Source organism: Urocitellus parryii, chromosome 12 (assembly GCF_045843805.1).
Source record: "Urocitellus parryii isolate mUroPar1 chromosome 12, mUroPar1.hap1, whole genome shotgun sequence".
Classification (NCBI taxonomy): Eukaryota; Metazoa; Chordata; class Mammalia; order Rodentia; family Sciuridae; genus Urocitellus; species Urocitellus parryii.
The window spans coordinates 17,554,000-17,574,046 of NC_135542.1; the positions used below are offsets into that span (position 1 = coordinate 17,554,000).

At 49.5% G+C, this 20,047-nt stretch overlaps 1 protein-coding gene across 1 annotated transcript; it reads right to left on the reverse strand.

The window, feature by feature from the left end:
* Positions 1-2,510: 2,510 nt before the first annotated feature.
* LOC144249861 (uncharacterized) lies at positions 2,511-19,820 on the reverse strand. Its single transcript, XM_077792059.1, has 11 exons — positions 18,649-19,820; positions 15,683-15,896; positions 10,184-10,371; positions 8,491-8,699; positions 7,901-8,016; positions 7,504-7,734; positions 6,306-6,420; positions 6,014-6,111; positions 5,731-5,847; positions 4,642-4,756; positions 2,511-2,716 (listed from the first exon to the last, which is right to left on the reverse strand). Exons 2-11 carry the CDS (start codon positions 15,722-15,724, stop codon positions 2,511-2,513), a joined length of 1,437 nt encoding a protein of 478 aa, XP_077648185.1. The 5' UTR covers positions 15,725-15,896; positions 18,649-19,820.
* Between the last annotated feature and the right edge of the window lie 227 nt (positions 19,821-20,047).

Genomic DNA, 20,047 nt, shown 5'->3' on the forward strand with positions numbered 1-20,047 from the left:
AAGTGACACAGATTTGTTACAGAATGCCTAAGATCCTAAGGATCTATTTTAGCTCAGCCCATGGTATTGCTTCATTATTTTATTATTTTGTAAGTAATAAAATATAACTTCATGTTGGATGATCTATTCAAGCCATGAATATATCATCCAACATTGTTCTTCCCAAAATATTAGCCCAATTTCTGCGCGTGCTCACTTACTGTTTAGGAATTTTACTAATTGTCTGAAGGTTCTAGAGGACCTGTTAGACTCCTAATGGACAAACCATACAACATACTCCAGAGAACGGACGAGTGCCATAAGAAGAAAATAAGGTCAGCCTACAGCAATGGGCAGCTGCCTGCCCTCGGCTGGGAGGAGCCCTGGCCATGGCACCAGGGCTGCTGAGCAGCAGAAGCTTACACAGCCCTGCAGGGAGCCTGGAGCACAGCTCTGCCTAACCATGCTCAGCCCTGGACAGATGCACATGAGTTCCCATCACAGGCTCGAGTGTGACAGTCCCAGGTGCATGCCTGTCATGCCAGCCACCAGGGAGGCTGAGGCAAGAGGAACGTTTGAGGTCAGCCTTGGCAACTTAGACCCCGAGGCAAAGGGGAAATACTTTTACAGGGGTCTCTGAGGGTGTAGCTCAGGTAGGTCACTTGCCTCACAGGCTCAAGGCCCTGGGTTCAATCCCCAGAACCCACGTACACACACAAAGTGAACTTGGAATATTGTTGAAAATGATGGATCAGGTACACACAAGGACTTCAATATGACCTCTCAGAGGAGCTCAATTTGAGATCAGACTGAACAAAAGACCACCTGGACCATTGACTCAGTGTCTGAAACCCTCTGTGAGCATGGGAAGCACTGCTGGCAAGACACCAGAGGGCCAAAGCACTTGTGCCCCCTGCAGGGGTGTCTCTTGTCTACCGCCAAAGACTGTTCCCCTCCTGGGGCAGCTGAGAGCAAGCTGGGCCTTGGAGCAAGGACTAGTGCTTTAGATATAGACTATGCAAGCAAGGGGCAATGTCTTTAATAAAACTAAAATTAAAAAGTCACATTGAAAAAATTTTTAAAAGAAGAAAATAAGGTCAAGTAGAGGAAGCCCATTTTCACAGGAAAAAATCCCCCAGTGAAAAGCATCAGAATAGATACCAAGAAAAATACCAACAAAAACAGTGTGCTCCCACTATGTATCTACTCAACATGCAAAAGTTAGAAAGCTAGATAATACAATCCTGGCCACAGGTAGAGCTATGCAGAGGAGCCACCTGGCAGTGCTTAGTCAAAGAAGTAAACATGCACACTTTGACCTAGAAATTCCACCTGTGTGTAAACCAGGCGGTGCTTAAGCAGTTTCACAAGGGGACATGCACAGGGAAATTTATCCTCAGGTTCTTATAGAGTTGTCTGTGCTTACAGGGAGTTGATGGTTGTCAAGATGCCCACAGCTGCGAAAGTCAAAAGCTAAAAAAATAATAGATGCCAACCTGGATATATTAATAATCCCGTATCTATGATCACCTTCATAAGGTAGCTTCCCAACTTCTGTGTGGAAGTGTGTTTCTCCTTGGCCCTTACACTGTTGTGGAGACCACTAGGAGTTCAGCTTTGTGCAGGATCATCTGACCTGGACTTTTTGCAAGACCTGTACAGCCCTCACACATGCTCAGATGCTACAGGACTTTTCAGACCAGTCCAGACAACAGTAGGCATCCATTCATTGTCTGCACTCTACAGATTCCTAGATGCACGACATTCATTACCATCAAATGCAGAATTTTCATCAAAAACTAATATATATATATATATCATTCCAATCTGAATCAAGAAAATCGGAAATATCCCCAAATCCAAAGAGTGGATCCCCATTGTGATGCTACAAGTTGAAAATTCCACAGCTGACCTCATGGGATGGTTCACAGTCAAAAGACAGCTGCATGAAAAATATTACATGACCTTCCTGCTATGTGAAAAGTGGCATGTGAAGTACACATGCATGTCTTCCTCAGACATGGGTTCATTTGCAAGACACCTTGTGCAATTGAAAATACTCCAAAAGGGGAGAAATCAGAACCATGTCTCCAAAGTATTTCAGCAGAGACCAACTCCATCTGTCTATCTATCTCTCAGTGAGTGTGTGTGCTCTTGTGTGTGTTTGTGTGTCTTTGTTTGTGTTTGGACCATCATAGCTGATACTTCATTGCCCCCATTGGAAAACTGACTCAGATAATGCCATCTGCCAAACTCCTAAAAACCAAAGTTCTTGCTGATAGAATGAAACATTCCTTCCTGTTGGTTTGGATGTGTCCTTTAGGAATCACTGCTACATTTAGTATACTCAAATCATCACAGTAGATCAGGTAACAAAAACATATATATTTTAAAATAATAATATATTAATGGAAACAACAAATACAGGATAGAGTAACAACTGTGTTACTAAACAAGGTCAAGGACAATGGCAAACTATAGATTCAAACTTTGAAGAAAATAGTAATCAATGTAAATATTCCTGGGCTGCCTCAGCCCCGCCCAGGCACACAGCAGCAGAATGGTTTTGCAAGCATCCTCAGGAGGGCTGGAGCCTTCTTTCCAGGACGAGAGGGAGGTTGAGGCTGGATCCACCCATCATTCTTTTGGGAGAGGCTCCTTTTCCTCAGCACAAAGTTGGATTTTTTGTGAGGATTCTTGGCATAAAATACGTTGGCCTCTGCTGGAATCCTCAGCTCTGGGGAGAGAGGGGTGTACAAAAAGAAGGTGGCACTCAGGAGGTGCTCCCTAGGACACGCCAACATCTGAGAGCCTGTGCCAGAAAAGGCCAGAGCCACACACCTGAGAGCTCTCCAATTCAGCACCAATACCAACAAAGAGAGCCTCCACAGTCCTCCCTGAGGAAGAACTAGGCAGAGCACTTCAACAGACCTAATGTCTGTTCCTACCAAAGGCTTTGGACTCCAGAACATCTCAGGTCCTCTTGCATCTGCCAAAGCACACCACTAGGGTTTGCATCTGAAATCTCCCACAAAAGGCTCCTGTGCCGAAGATTCAGTCCCCACATGAGCCATCTTCATAGGTGGGTTTGGAGGGAAGCATTGGATGGTGAGTGCTCTGATGTCAACATGAAATTCTCATTCAAGATGAATACACTACTGGGGGGTGGGAGGGACTGGAAGAAAGGTTGAGCATGGTTGGAGGAAGACCTAAACAGGGTTGTGCCCTGGGCAACAGTACCTTGTTCCTGTTGGCTCCACTGAATCCTCATTCTCCAAGTAGAGGTCCTCCCTCTCCATCTTTCTCTCTCTCCCTCTCTGCCAGCCTCGTTCTCTCTCTCCCAGTCTATGCCTTTGTGGCAAGGGCTGAGGAGCTCTCCACTGCCACACACTAGAGCTTTATGGACAGCCTCAGTGCACAACCAAAGAGAAAGCTATGAAACCCAGAGAAAAGGCCTAGGATTCCTCCTCTGAGTTATTTTCCTCAAGTATGGCCACAGTGAGGACAGGCTGACCAGCACGGATACCACGTTAGAGCCATGCTTCTGCGTTGGTGGAGCCCGCCTCCATGTGAACCAGGCTTCTGAGAATGGAGGCCACATTCCAAATACTGCCCTACTGAGAACAATGGTTCCAAAGACCAGCAAAGGGACTGCTTCCCTCCAACATGGTGTATGGCCCAGTGGTGCCATGACCCCGAGTGGGGGAATACAACAGCCGCTTCTCCTTCCTCTGAACATGTGTTTCCTGTCGCCCTCCTCTAACCTAGAGCCTGTTCTCCATCCCTTCTGGGTTGGATGTGGAGATCTCTGCTATGAATTTCTTAGGCTACCAAGGCCCCAGGCAGACTTCCTCTTCCATAGACTCTACTAACCTAACAGTAGGTTAAGATAGGAGACAAGTGATCCTAGAACTCATAGGGATGGTGGTCTTCAGGGTACATAGGCTGGGATAATGGCTGCTGTGGTGTTTGGCTCACAAAAACCAACCAACCAACCAACCAACCAACAGAAAAGCGCTGGCATTATTATCAGATGAGCTCTGTGGCTAAGTGCTCAGGAAGCCCTCATCTGACTTTAGTTAGGGATCACAACCTGGCTATTGTGATCACTCCTTGCCTAGTGGACTCAGGTGCGTAAGACCATGGAATTTATGCAAAAACAGATGATTCAGGCTGTCTCCCAGGCTGTGTTTTCTTCCCAATTTCATCCTGTTACTGCTTGCTAGAATCCTGGCAATGCTCTGCCCAGGCAGTGGTTTTCTGGTCACACAGAAGGCTTTCAATAGTACTGCTTCAGTCCACAAAATGCCAGTTCCCTCTTTAGCCCATGCATTCCCATGTTCCTTTGAAACCACTCCTATCCCAGACCATGAAAACATACTGCTCCTGGAGAGAGGCTTTCCTCCTCACTCCTCAAAGATGTCAGCTTTGGATGCCTGTTCATGTCCAGGGGAGGGCACCTGGTGGGGAGCCGCAATATCCACTGGGGTATACTATTGGACCTCAAGACCTTCCACCAGCAGAAGTGCAGTTGGCTTTGTGCACGAACCCAACACACCTGTTGGAGTGTTCTTGGGGGTCAGAGACTACTCTTTGTTGCTAAGAGTTGACCTGAGTCCACATCCTGACCCTTGCTCTCTGCTATCTGATTGTCTCACTTACTCTGACGGCGAGAGATGATTTGGCCCAGCTCATAATCCTCTGGATTCTCCTCAGTAAGGAAGTGTAGGTCGAGGGCGCTGCGGATGACAACAGGAGCCCTATCCTGGCAGGTCACCTGGAGCAGCATGGGAGACAGGCCTTCAGGAAATGGGCCTTGAAGTGACTACTCAAGGACAGTGGGCAGGGGCATTCTGGAGGCACCTCCGCTCTAAATACAAGTGCAACATCCATGACCCTACTACCTGAGGCTGACCTCCTGTTCATCGTGTGGGCTCTTCCCACAGGCTACTAGCCCAATCCTTGTACATAGGACTTCCTGGGCCTGCCATTGCTCTTTGTGGAGCTGCACTCCTCTCGGAGTGAAAGGACCCCACTACCTGCATACAGATGCAATCTCATCCCACAAGTTGGGAGGAATGGGACAATAGCCTCCAAGATCCCAGGTATGCCCGAGGATGCAGGCGGCATTGGGAATGGCCTAGGCACAAAACCTAGAGGCTTTGGTCTGGATTGCCAGGGCCAAAAACAGACCCAGGAACATGACCACACACAGGAGTGCTGAAAGATAGCCACGAGAGCTCCTGGCCTCCAGAGGCTCAGTGCTGGCTGGGATGTAGGAGGGCACCTCATCCGGCAAGGGTGGTCATTGGGTTACCTGGACATTTAGTGTGCTTGCTCCACATCCATATCGACTCTGCAGAGAGACTCTCTCAGCTCCTTGTTCAAGGAACACGGAGAACCTCACACTGCTGTCCTCCTCCATAGACGTCAGCATCCCATACAAGGGAACCTGCAACCTAGTTCCTGTCCTATTCTCATCTGTCACCCATACCTGTCCCTGCCCTTCTGGACTGCATGCTGCCACCTGACACACAGACTCCCTCAGACATGGCAGTGGACAAGCTGCTGCACTCGCTCATCTCAGCTCCAGCCCTTCACACTGACCTCTCCCTTCTTGATTCCCATCTATCCTCCTGATCATCCAGAAGCTCCAAATTCAAGAGGGCATGAGTAGTCCATGGTATTGGACCAGTGTCTGCTCCCCACCCAGGTGTAAGCACCACGGGACACCCCTGCTCCCAGGCTTACCAGAACACTCTTGGCCATCTCTGGACTTTGTGTTTCTAAGTGGACACGAATTAAGCAGGTGTCTCCCACCTGCTTGTGGGAAAGCGGCCTGGAGGACTTGCAGGTTGATTCTGAGAACTGTGGGGGATGGAACATCAGCAAACCCAGAAACACAAAGCCACCCCAGACTGTCAGTTGGCTCTATGGGCTTCCAGCAAATATGTCCAGGTGCTGAGGCTTCTTATTTCCTCAGGTCGGAGTGGAATGGCAGCACATGCACAGCTTGAATAAGGTAGGTGTTTACCTCCTTTCCCTTGACCTGGGGGCGTTTCCTCACGATGAAATATTGTGCTCCCAGATTCATGGACAGACACACGAGTGAGTGGTCAGAGACCTTGATTTCTGCAGAGCGAAGTGGAGAGAATTGTTAGGTGGCACTCAAGGATTATACCACAAAACACCCACAACCCCTGAGAGTCTCCGCCAGGCCCATCACACTTTGGTATTTTGGGGCCAAGGCCCACTTTCTCTTGGCTGTCAGTTATCCTGAGCCCACTGTGGATCATGTCTCCCCACTGTCTGATTGTCCTACTTACTCTCATCCTCAGACATCATATACAGCAGCTCAAAGTTGTCCACATCCTCATGCTGCAACAAATTTTGGTCCAAGGCCCTGCGGATGAGGCTTGTCACCGTCTCCTGAAAGGTCACCTGGATCAGGGTGGGACAAATGTCATCAGAGAATGGCTTTTAGAAGAGCTACCCAGAAGACTGTGGTCAAACATTCAGGAGAAATCTCAGCTACATATACAAGGGCACAATCTTGTTATCCTGCTACCTGAGTGTGTCCTCCATATACCACCTGGGTTCTTGCAATGTGCTACTAGAACAATCCTGGTACAAATATCTGCCTGTACCTGCCATCTCCCCTCCCCCTGGGGAGCCACATTCCACTCATGTCAAAGGACCAAACTGCCTATGCACAGACACACTCTCATCTCACTGAGATGAGAGCAATGGGCCAGGGATCTGCGCACCAAGTGTGATCTGGGATGCAGGCTGCCTTTGTGGGTGGAAGAGGCAGATGCACTGAAAATTTGGGTCCTGACTGCCACGACACAAAACAGACTCAGATACAAGAGTGTGCACTTGAGTGCTTCATGATAGCTTTGAGAGGCCCTGGCCTCTGGAAGCTCGGTGCGGGTCTGGTTGTAACGATGTACTTGACTCAGCACTGGCAGTCACTGAACATGTCTCCTCTGCAGCTGGACACCTGCAGCATTAGCGTGTCTACTGCACATCCATAGAAATTCTGCCAAGAACCCCTTTAGCTCCGTATTTACATACATGCAAAGCCTAACATTCCGAAGCTTTGGCATGACCCCCCAGGTGATCCCGACCCCAAATTCCTACACCTAGTCATGCTAAGGAGGTTCTCTTCCCTGCCACCAGGAACACATCCCCTCCTACACATGTGACAAGTCACTGCCACCTCCTCTGCTCCAACTTCACTCATTGAGAATACCAAGTTCTAGGCACTGCAGCCTGCACCCTGGACATATCTCTGCCTTCATCTGTCCACAGCACTTCCGTCTGCACTTCTGGCCTGCAAAACCCACAATACACAGGCCCACTCACCACGGAAGCTGGGCATGCTGATGCTCTCCCTCCTCAGGTCAAGCCCTTAAGACGGACCTCTCTCTTCTCTATTTCCCACCATAGCCCTGGGGTTGGCTGTGTCTCCTGCCTTCCACTGTGTGGACACCCAGGAGGCAGCCCTGCTGTCGGGCTTACCGGGATGCGCTTTGTCTCCCTCAGGCTCTGTCCCTCTAGGAGGACGTGAACAACGCGGCTGTCTTCCACCTGCTCGCTGGAGTGAAGCAGTGAGGAGCTGCTACTGGTGACTTTTCTCATGCAGCACTCATTGCTTTGGGTGGCCTGGGGCAATGATCCTGCAGCCACTGCAGAGCTGCTGCTCACAGCTGCTGGGGTCCTGGATGCCACTGCCACAGAAGGTTCCAAGAACTGTGGGGGATGACAACATCAGCAAAGCCCAGCAACTGCACCCCACCCAGCCTGGCAGTTGGCTCTGTGGGCATTCTACAACATCCATCCAGAACCTGAGGTTCTTGTCCCCTTGGAGGATGTGGAGTGGCACCAGGAGTAAAGACTGAAGAAGGTGGCTGTTTACCTCCTTTGGTTTGACCTTCAACGACTTGCTGGCATCTGTTTCTCGAAGAAGAAAGTCGTAATGCACTCCTCCAATCAGGCCGTGAGAGACTTTCGCATCAGCAGGGACCCTCAGCTCTGGAAAGGCAGGGGCAGAGGCGTGGTAGGTGACACTCAAGGAATACACTACCCAACATCCCCCACAACTGAGAGCCTCTGCCAGCTCAGGTCTCACACACAGACCTGAGAGCCCCCGAATCCAGCTTCTGTTCCACCAAAGACTCCCCACTGATTAATCCCTGAGGACCCTCTATGCACAGGAGGTCCACTACAGGAACACCTTTCAAGGAAATAGCCCCTTGTACCCCAGTACCTCTTAGTTCACGTTGGACCCATCAAAGAGAAACAGCTAGACTTTGTATCTGGATTGGTCCCCAAAGACTCATGTGTTGAAGGTTTTCTCCCCACTGCAGCAATGATCACAGGTGGGTTTGGGGAAAAGCACTTGATGGTGGGTGCCTCCACCTTGACAGTGGACTCATCTACTCATACAGGGCTACACTAATTGGAGGGGTATGGTTTGGAGGTGTGTTGAGGTACTTAGGTACTCACCCCGGTCCGCCTGGCTCTCAGGCTCTGCCTGGCTTGATCTGCCATCTTCAACCTGGGCCAGCAGGTGGTGTGCTTGGTGCTCCAGGTTAAAGCCACTCAGGAGGAGCCACATGTACGGCAGCAGCTGCTGCAGACTCAGAGAGCCTGGAGGCTGATGGGAAGCCTCGGAGTAGAAGTTCACCCAGGTCCCCAGGAAGGAAGATGAGGCACTGTGGGGAGGCAGGTGTGGAGTCAGCAAAACCCTGGCCTTGCCTTCGCCACGGCCTCCAGAGCAAACCTCTGACCCTACCCTCCTGAACCGTCCCTGGTTCTGAACACACCAGTCCACCTCAGGCAAGACACAGTGGCTGTACAGGCAGGGTCAGGACAGGTCGCTACAGGCAAAGAACCTTCAACGAAGGAGCGCTAGATCCATGGTTTGACCAGCTCTCCCCTCCTCTGGGCAGGCCTGACACTCTTCTTCCCCTTGGCTACATGCTCTCCAACCTGGAATGCACCTTCTGGGAGTGTCTGTCCTCCTGCCCACTCTTCTCGGGGCTCAAGAGACACCTCCTCCCCTGGCGTGGGCTGCAATGCTACCTCATTCTCTGTGAGCTCTCACTGAGTTCCCCTGAGTAGCGGTGGACCTCTCTTTTCCCATGAGTGCAGACCACATCTCTGTGGCCCTGGGGGAGGACAGGGAGGTGTGGTGTGGGGGGATCCATTATCCCAGGGCCTTCCCCAGAGGACCCTGACTCCACCTACAACTCCCCGCCTTACCCCTCCTACTGTTAAAGCCCCACACCTTACACTGCAGGCAGAAAACTGAATTGGGCAGAGCAGTCTTTCCTCAGCCTTCCCAAGTCAGATCACCTTGCAGGTCCCTATTCTGGAAACAGGAGCCCACCCTCTTGACCCCAAGCCCATTCCATGTTGAAGTTGGTCCAAGGGTCCACCATAGTCACTGAAGAGGACAACGTGCAGTTATGCCTCATGGAGTCAGGGATGCAGTCACATGGAGGATATGTACTCATGGCACCTGCGGTTTAGGCTGACCCCATGAAAAGGGACACAATGGCAATCATTTGCACCCCATTTTTCACTGAATTATGAAACGGGACTGGAAACGTGTCTTCACACAGTGGGTGCTTTCTCCATGTTCACCAGTGAATGAGCCCAAACTGCTGATTCCCACATATCTCTGGGTGTGGGAGCTGCCATGTCCAAAGCCCCTGTCCAGCTATGTCCCAGCTAGGACGCTCTGTCCCACTATGGAAACTAACATGTCTTTATTAACCCAAAAGTGCTTTTCCCAAGGCCCGAGTTTTGAGACGCCTCTGGCACAGATCTACGTTCTTCACAAAGCCAACATCACACCAGAAAGACCACCTGGCCTCACTGAGTCCACCTGGGAATGAGCTCAGTGCACACCATTGAGCTGTGGTGCCCAGTGTGTGGGGACTGCTCCATGGACCTCTGTGGATCAGCTGGAGTCAGGATGGTTTCTCTGCCTGAGAGGGGAAGTTCACTGCCCTTGCAAGGCTGTGGCAGGCACCTCCAGGACTCGTACCATTCGGGGCTGACATTCCACTATGAGTGTGGTCCTCTATCTCATTAGGTATCACAAACCTTTGGGTCCCTGAGAGGCACATGGCAGCCCCAAGACAGAGGCATGAGGGGGCTACACACTTGGGCTTGGTGGTCTGGTGCTTACCTTGGGAACAAGAGATCCAGCACCTGCTGGGTGGGGATGAAATCCCAGGAGATTAACCCCATGTTGCTGCTGAACTCTAGGTTCCTCCCACAAATGACAGGCAGGAGCTCATTCCTAAGCTGGTCCTGCCTGTAAGGTTCAAGGCTCTGAACCCTGAAGGGCTCCTCCGTGTTCTGATCATTTTCACCCTGGGTTGGGACCAAGAATGGTGGGTTCAAAATGGAAATGGTGACAAACAGAAAAATGACTTGTGCCAATACACTAGAGTCAAAGCACAATGGGACAGTTCCCATCAGTACAAACACACACACACACACACACACACACAGAGTCAGAATAGGAGTCCTGGGCCATTCATCAGGGATCAGACTAGAGGGCCTGCTGGGCTCACTTGCCCTGTGCTACTCACTGTTACTCTTGAGCTCCTCTGCGACAATCGCCAGAGGCTCTGGCGTCTAAGATGAAGCCTCACCCAGTGTATCCACAAAAGGGCTAGTTGGCCCCCCTGAGATTCCTGGGAGCCTGAGGCTCGGCATTGTCTGCAACCATAGGAGAACATCCTTCTCCCTCCAGTGGCTCCAACCAAGTGAGCTCGGATGGCTTGGTCAGTGAAGTGGGTGCCTGGATACCAGGGTTCCATGTTCTGTTTGATCCATTGTCAAGGCAATGATGTCATTTCCTGTGCCCATACCTGAGCCTCTTTTCACATAAGACCACTTTCAAAAGCCCTATGGGCTGCTGATTTCTCCTCCATGCCTACCCATCTCAGGTGCGCAGGTGTTCACCAACAACTACCCAAACATCCCCACCAGCATCTGCCCTGCTTGGTGCCACTAGAGTTCCAGCTTGGAGCCTTCCCAAATGCATTCACAACCAGTCCTTCCCTCTCAGCATCTTTTGGACCCTGGTCCCATCATTGTGCAACTCATGGTGTGCCCAGGCTTTTCTGGAAAGTAGGGTAGCATCTAATCTCTAGGGTTTATTGTGTCTATTGGCCCATAACACCCTCTATTCTCTCTGAAACCAGAGATGGGACTCACAGGTGGCTAAAGCACAAATGTAGAGATGGGATAATCACAAGAAAGGGAGAGACAAAGAATGCACCCTAACTCAATCAGGCCTGTGTCCCACACAGGGACATGGCCAATGTCTGTCCCATCGTGGCTGCAGTTCCCTCTCTACACCATGGCAAGTTGGAGGGGACTGAGATGCAGAGGCTGCTCCTCCCCTCTGCCATACAACTTCCCCAGGCTTCTCCTAAGATTTCAAAAGGGCCAAGTGTGTCTAGTGTTGGGGTCTCACAGAGACTCCGAGGTACCACAGCATCCTGCTGCCCAGAACCGGTTCACCCCTCACCTCAAGGGGGCTCAGCCTCTGGATTCATGGGAATTGAAGTGGGTACAGGTGATGGGATATCACCTCCAAGACTGAGTTATGCCAAGTCCATGACCCCTGTCTGCATCCCTGTCTCCAGCACCACTCCCCCCTCTCTCTTTCCTCCTCAGAGCAAACAAATCCATTTAGCAAGTGTGTCCTGTGATAAAGACATGACGGTCACCCATCCTCTCATTACAAAAACACTGAGGCTCAGCCAACATGGATCCTACAGGGAACACAGGCATAAACTCAGAGTCCGATCCTCCCAGCCGAGCCTCAATGGAGCCTGGACTCCCAGCCTCCTGAGTCAAGGAAACAGAGGTGCCTAGCTGAGCCACCTTGGATGCAGCCGCACACAAACTGAACTCATCAATGCCCCTTGCTCTCAGTTGTGAGTAAGAGGGGAGGTGGTGTTTCACAACCCTGGACATCAAGTGCAGTCTCCAGGCTTTGGGGTGTGCCCTGGCCTCTGTCTATCTGCCCAGGCCCTCCAACCCACACTGGCCTCTTACCCAACCTCCTCCTAGGGCCAAACTCAATCCTGCCTCTCGATTTCTGCTGCCTTCCCCAACACACTGCTCCCCAAAATGAGCAGGGCTGGCTCTCGGTTATCATGCTGGTGCCAGCAGCAATGCCGCCCCACTGACATAATTCTGAGTCCCAACCTAGGCACTCCAGCTGTCTTTGCCACACCTGGCCTGTTTGGGCTCTGGCTCTTGCTCTTTTCTTTCATGTGCATGTGTTTTGAGGTTTTGAGTTTCTCCCACTGCAGAACTGCAGCTGTAGCAGGGTAGAGCTCATGAGGGTGACATTCTGAGCCACATCCAATCCCATCAGGACTGTTCACTGGGGTGACTGCTGGAACACAGTGATGAGTGAACACATGGGAGGTGGTTGGACCCACCTTGCCTCTGAGTGGCTTCCTTTCAGGACAGGAATGTAGGGATGGGAGCCCCTGGCGTGGGATGCTTTGCACAAGGCGTGACCATGGGCTCTCTTTCCTGGCAAAAATGGCTCCACTCAGCATGGAGAGCACTGTCATTCCTGGTGGCTAACAACAGCCCTGGACCCCAGAAAGGAACCCACACTTAAGTTTTACATTTGAGTGTGCGTGTCCTCGAGGAAATGAGGTCTCCTGATCCCAGGTGCAAAGGGGTAAGTCCTCTAACTCCAGGGGCCATGAAGGGACATCTGAGTTTCCCTCGTCCTTCTTTCCCTCTCTGAACCCAGGGTGTCCTCACACTAACCACAGTTAGGACCCTGGCCTCATTCCCCAGTGAGGATCATTAGGCTCCATAAAGGACAGTCTCTAAGATGCTCAGTGGACCAACACCCTCTGCACAACCCATAACCCTATTCACCCAAGAGGCAAGAGGATTTCTATTCAGGAAAACCAGGAAAGAGAGAGCCTTTCTCAAGGACACAAGGACATTAGTGAGTGAGGGAGTGATTAATGGATGGAGAACTATTTCCACCACCAACTTCCAGGAGCATATATGGCCCTTTGGAGAATTCTGCAGTGTGTTGGTGATTAAGGAGAACGTGTGAATCCAGGGGTCACTAGGTCCTCTCAGCCATAAGGAGGGAAACTGCCATAAAGGAACTAGGACAAGGGTGCGAGGAATGCTCACTGGGGGGAGATCGGAAGGAAGGAAAGTGTACTCATTAGAAAAGTGTCGCCTGAAAATTCTTAGCCAGCCAAAAGTCGTGCGAACTTGTGTGGGAAAAGAGTCTTTGCACAGTGATGAAGCTAAGAGCTCACATGATGGAACACAGCATCAACTGGGACCAAATCCAATATCTGATATTCTTGTAGGAAGAGGAGAGTCTGGACCCAGAGACCAGGGAGACTTGGGGATACCAGCTATGTGAGGTTGGAGCCAGGGTGGGATGCCCATATGGGAACCACAGATCGTGGGCAGCAATAGGAGAGTGGGCAAGGGCTGGGAGAGTTGGGGGGACAGTCCCCTAGGAACCTGTGAGGTGTTTTGGCAGTGAGACCGCCCAACACCTTGTGTGTTGAGCCCCTGGAGCTTGAGGGAAGGCCCTTCCTCTGTTGTTGGCCACCCAGTTGACAGAGTTTGGTTGTAGCAGGCCTAGGACCCAGCCGAAGGTCTGAGCATGTTGGCCATGCAGGGTGGATCTGGACCGCAGACACACTCTAATGACTGTAGGGTTTCAGCCCTGCATCAACACAAGCACCAAGTCAGGCCAGGTGGAGAAAGGGCTAGGAACACACTCTGGGGGCTGGTGCCTATATTATTGGGAGCACTTCTGACCCCAATTCCCCGATCTGCTGCCAACACAAGCTACAGAGGAGGATGGAGGGACACAGAGCATGGATCTTCCCCACTCAGTGGGCCCAGGCATGTACCATGGCCAGCAGCCTCGTGCCTTGCCCGGTGAGTCCTGAAGCGGCCCCCTCTTCCCATCCTGAGAGCTCTTCCCTTCCTCATGTGCTACTACCTTCCCACTGTCTCTGGAAATATCTACTTGCTGTGGTCCTCAGGCAGTTTATGATTTAAGTTAAAAAAAAAAACAGGTCTTGGTGCTCAAAAATATTTGATTTGCCCATCCTCATCCCCCAACCCCAATATTTTCATTATTTCCTCAACATATGAAATTTTACTAGCAAAAAGTTAATTTTGAATTATACAAAGTTGATTCAAATAACATTGGTATACATAATCAATCACCGTACTTTCAATGTTTGTTCTCCTTTCCTGCTAGAAACTGCTCAGAAAAAAGAGAACAGAGGGGGCTGGGGATGTGGCTCAAGTGGTAACGTGTTCGACTGGCATGCGCGAGTCAGTGGGTTCGATCCTCAGCACCACATAAAATAAAATAAAATAAAGATGTGTCCACTGAAAACTGATAATATAAAAAAAAAACAAAGAGAACAGAGGACAGACTCATGGAATGCTTGAACTGATAAGAAGCTCCCACTCAAGCTCAGCATTCAGTCCTGGACAGAGTAAGACTGGTCCATTTTGACATCTACTCCAAAGAGTCTACCAGACAGAATCCTCTGACTGATCCCTGACTGAGCCATAGCAACTGGCTAGAAAAGCCTTCACATCCTCAATACATTCTTCACTTCAGAATACTGGACAAGCATTGATATCCATCTCTCGTCACCTTGCTCCCCAGCCAACCATCCTTCAACAAATTCAAAGGAGTAACTCATCCAAGCACACAGAAAGGGATGTTCACTACACACATCCATGTGCGAAAAAGACAACTGGTATTTCTTGTTTGGGCTATTTCAAATGAAATCCCTTCTGCATGACCTCCACAAACCAAAAAAAAAAAAAATTGTGAAATTCCCACGTAGAAGACAAGATACACTTGCCAAGGAGGCAGTGCCAAAAATTTTGACACTCCAAATGTAGAGTGTGTGTTTAGGAAGCAGTCACAGTTTCCATGAGAGAGTCCCATGAAATCAATTAGGAAGATCCATGCTCTAGCCCTACCATGCAAGTGATGTGACTTGAAAGAGTCACTTAGTCTTAGCAACCATCACCACTAACCACTAAGTCAATGAATAAAGGTCCTCAGGTGTCAAGCTACAAAATGCGGGATGAGCATGGATGAGGATGGGTGGGAGAAGTCTCCAACTCTAACACAATTAGGGAAGGATGTGCTGACCTCAAGAGGCTGGGGGGGCTGGGATCCTGCCACAGAGAGGGATTCCAAACCTCACATCCCCTGACCCAGGCCAGAAGACCAGGTAGAGTCCAAGGACCCTGGGGTGGCCCAATGGCAATAAAGATCAAAAGGAACTGGGAACTGCCTGGACCCTCAATCCCCTACTCTGAGCAGGGCTGCATGACGAGGCCAGAGGCCATCCACAGCAATCTGCCTTCACAGGAAAAGAGGGACTGCAGGCTGCCTCTGGCTCACTGAATCAGGGTGGTGTTTTCATAAAGCAAGACCACTTCCTCACATTTGACCAGCAGCTCATGCGCTGACAGCACAATGGCTGGCTTGACCCAGGCCCTGAGAAATCAAATAGAAAATCCATAGCAAACACATCTTTAGTTCTTCCACATCATCAGGGGGTGTGATTCATTTCCGTCAACAAACAGTCTGAAATGGTGTCTAAACATGCTGGGGACTCACCTCTGTGTGGAACTCTTCAGGAAAAAGGGGATCAAATCTCATGAAGCAACTCTTCTCTCTTCTAGCCCATGGGCAATGCAAGGAACCTGCATGATACCAGAGGCTCACTTCTCTCTTCTCATGTCTTCTGGAAAGGATTCATTAATGCTTCCTTCAAGGTGAAGCAGAAGCCTGCATTCCCAGCTGCACAGAAGTGTCTGAGGGCACTGTCTCCCTTAAAACCCAAGAAGAAAAAACAGGTCATTAAACAGGCATATGGATTAGAGTACGTGATCAATGAACTTCCCTGGAGCCTTCCACATGACTCTCTTCCACATTCACAGAGCAATGCTTGGCCATTCTCAAAGACCAGGAGACCATGATGCTCATCACCAGGAAGTCATTAAAGGACTCCAACAGAGCAGCATGGATTGCAGAAGGTGGCACACCAAGGATCTGCAGCTCTGCTGCTACAACACAAGAGCTTAACTTCAGTATTGACTTTCTGCCACCTACCAAGTATGATATTAGTGTCAAGCACAACATGCAGACATGCCAGTAGCAGGTGACAACCCACATCCATTTACAGAAGTGGGCAACATCTGCATTGGAACAAGGAAGTATCTTATTCTTACTGATAAAAATCATAAGAAACAAAGAATAAAATGGATGCAAGACTTCTCCTTTCACTATTATGTAGCTGTTGGAATTCCCTATTAAAAAATACCTCCTCCAAAATAAAAAGTATCTCAGACATGTGTCAATTATTCAATGGATGACATTTTAAAACTATGGCCTTTACTTAATATTTATGTACGCTCTAGCCCTGCCTAATGCTCTTTTAGAAAGGAGCACATAGAATTGGATCTTTGAAAATCTCACATTTGCTGATAAATATTACTGTCTTTGTCAGACATGGTGAAGTGAAAAGTGGGACTTTGGATACTCAAAGAACACAATGTTGTGGGATTGGTGTCCCTGACTCATAGACAGTATGTGGTTTCTATGAAAGCCAGTGAGGGAGCAGAAGTAACGAAGCTCATTGAACAGATAACCTCAGGGGATACTGGCAAATAGGCCAAACTGAAGAATATATTCCAGCTAATATTGATATTTGGGCTCCTGAGCCCAGACTGGTTGTTAAAAAAAGGTGCAGACAGGCAGTGTTCAGGTACAAAATGTCTACCATTTAAAGGTGGGCAACTAGTTACACATCTGAAAAAATGGTCTGCCATCTTATGAATTTCATTTTAACAACAACAAGAAAAAAAAAAAAAAACAGACAATTGTGGGAGGCCATCCTCGCACATGATTTGACTTACCTCCCTGGCTGGGTGAGAGGCGCTCAAACACAGTTGTGTCAGAGCCATTCCCCACCCTTTCCCAGGTCCGAGGGCCTGGCCACTGACCTGAAGACCCAATCGTTGTCCTTGACCTTGGGATGCTGCCCCCCTTAACCTTCACTGGATGGGATTTTCCCTTGAATTTTTTATTCCCCAATAAAAGCTCACTCCCTGCGTGGCTCTCCCTCTCTCCCTAGTCTCTTGTGTAAACCTCGCCACCACATTAGGTGGCTAGAAGTGGGAGCTAGGAGAAGCCGACGCAGAGCTGTGTGAAAGGTAATGAGAGTCTTGTCTCTTTAATTGAAAACTCACTAGCAATTTCTTATGAACTGAACCTTCTTTCATGAAGCTCGAGCTGGTCGCAAGGCAGAAACAATGAGACATATAAAGATAAAACCTTGTCTTCACCAGGACGCCTAGAAATAGGTTTTATTTGGCTCATGCAAATATCTTTCAATAAAAATTCTGATTTCTGAAGGAACCCATTCAATTTTATAATGCACAGATCACAAGGTTTTCTTTACAGAATATTCTCTACTTCTTCTTAAAGCCTCACATAGAAAATGTCTCACAGGACATCTGAGGGGAATGACCCAAAGGATGAGAGAATGGCTGGAACCGTTCTCAAATGTGCCCATATAGCCTAAAGTGTAAAGGCATCTAATTGTACTCTAAAACAATTATGAACCTATTTGGTCCATTGTTAATAAATATCACCACTTTAACACTTGAACCAAATCACAGAAAATTGGAAACAGATGATCATTGACTTTGATACTTTTACTTCCATTTCATTACCCAGAGATGATCAACTCTATCCTTCAAATGATGCAAATTTATTACAGAATGCCTAAGATCCTGAGGATATATTTTGGCTCAGCCCATGGTATTGCTTCAGTATTTTATTATTTTGTAAGTAATAAAATATAACTTCATGTTGGATAATATATTCAAGCCATGAAAATATCATCCAACATCATTCTTCCCATTAGCCCAATTTCTGTGCATGCTCACTTACTCTTTAGGAATTTTACTAATTATTTGAAGGTTCTAGAGGACCTGTTAGACTCTTAATGGACAAACCATCCAACATACTCCAGAGAATGTACGAGTGCCATAAGAAGAAAATAAGGTCAGCCTACAGCAATGGGCAGCTGCCTGCCCTTGGCTGGGAGGAGCACTGGCGATGGCACCAGGGCTGCTGGGCAGCAGAAGCCTCCACAGCCCTGCAGGGAGCCTGGAGCACAGCTCTGCAGAAACATGCTCAGCCCTGGACAGATGCACATGAGTTCCCATCACAGGCTAGAGTGTGACCATCCCAGGTGCATGCCTGTCATGCCAGCCACCAGGGAGGCTGAGGAAGAGGAACATTTGAGGTCAGCCTTGGCAATTAGACCTTGTGGCCAAGGGGGAAAAAATTACAAGGGTCTCTGAGGATGGAGCTCAGGTAGGTCACTTGCCTAACAGGCTCAAGGACCTGGGTTCAATCCCCAGAACCACACATACACCAAAAAGTGACCTTGGAACATGGTTCAAATGATGGGTCAGAAGGAAACAAGAGAGGGCTTTTAAAGCGAGGACTTAAAACAAAATCCACAGGTGCAACAGGAAAAGGAGACACAGAGTCAGTGACACCTGAAATACCTGGGCGGGTCTGTCTTTTAAACCGCCTCCTGCTCCCCAGGTCACACTGGGCTCCTCAGTCGCCCTCCCCTCTCCAGGGAGCCTGTAGGTCAGGCCACCTCTTCTCCTCTGAGGTCCATGGCGCAGGCCACACTGCTGAGGCCACCGCATCCTGAACAGGACCCTGCAAATCAAAATCCACTCAGGTGAGAACCTGGACAGCGGGGTGGGCGCCGTGGGGACCGCCCTGGTGGCTCCAGGGGACAGGCAACCAGGGACCAAGGCTCCAGGGCGGTGGCAGAGTCCTCCAGGGGTCCCACTCTCCTGTGGGCGAGTAGACCCTGGCTGCTCCCGGCCAGCTCTCCCTCCCCCACCTCTAGGCGGGAGCAACCTCAGCCCTCTTTGAAGCCACTCAGGTTCCCACGTCTACTCCTGACCTAGGACTTGAAGACTGTCAGCCTCAGTGCCTCGTGCACCCAGCAGTCATGCTGCGACTCCAGAGGCTGTTCTGCCCCAGGCCCCCATGGCCTGTGTTCCAGCTGCTGCTGAGTAACAGTGGTGGCTGTGTTGTGCAGGGGAAGGGTGGAGCCCTCCTTCCTTCCTTCCTTCTCACCCCCTCCTTTGCTGTTTGCTGCCCACCTCCCTGTTCATCTGTCTGGCAGGCACGGCACTCCCACAGTGGGCACGCCTTTCCTTCTGGCACCTTCCCACTCCATGAGGCAATGCTGCTTACCTTTTTTTTTTTTTTTTTAAATTCCTTTAGAGAAACCTCCTGATTTTTCCAAACCTAAGATGGCCAGAAAGTTCTGTGTCACCAAAGGTTAGCTGAGTTGAAGAAGTAAGAACATATCCTCTTGACCTCACACGGGGACCAGCAGTCTCTGGTGGCAGAGGTGCTGTGATTGGGGTGAATGGGCCTCAGGTAGGCCATATCCTATTTATTTTTAGCAATAATATAACAGCATTAAAAGAGAAGAAAAGAATGCATCAAGGAGAGTAACTAAGAACAGAGTAGGGACAAAGAGCATGAGAAGAAGATTAACATTAAACAGGGATGAGAGGTGGGAGGGAAAGGGAGAGAGAAGGGAAATTGCATGGAAATGGAAGCAGACCCTCAGGGTTATACAAAATTACATACAAGAGGAAGTGAGGGGTAAGGGAAAAATAATACAAGGGGGAGAAATGAATTACAGTAGAGGGGGTAGAGAGAGAAGAAGGGAGGGGAGGGGAGGGGAGGGGAGGGGAGGGGGGATAGTAGAGGATAGGAAAGGCAGCAGAATACAACAGACACTAGTATGGCAATATGTAAATCAATGGAAGTGTAACTGATGTGATTCTGCAATCTGTATACGGGGTAAAAATGGGAGTTCATAACCCACTTGAATCAAAGTGTGAAATATGATATATCAAGAACTATGTA

What these genes read in the sequence shown, in the direction of transcription:
- LOC144249861 (XM_077792059.1), bottom strand. Translation starts at nt 15,724, where the DNA reads ATGAGATTTGATCCCCTTTTTCCTGAAGAGTTCCACACAGAG. An exon ending in TATGATGTCTGAGGATGAGA is followed by an intron (nt 6,112 to 6,305) that starts GTAAGTAGGACA and finishes TTCGCTCTGCAG; the next exon opens with AAATCAAGGTCTCTGACCAC. An exon ending in AGATGGCCAAGAGTGTTCTG is followed by an intron (nt 4,757 to 5,730) that starts GTAAGCCTGGGA and finishes ATGCTGCTCCAG; the next exon opens with GTGACCTGCCAGGATAGGGC.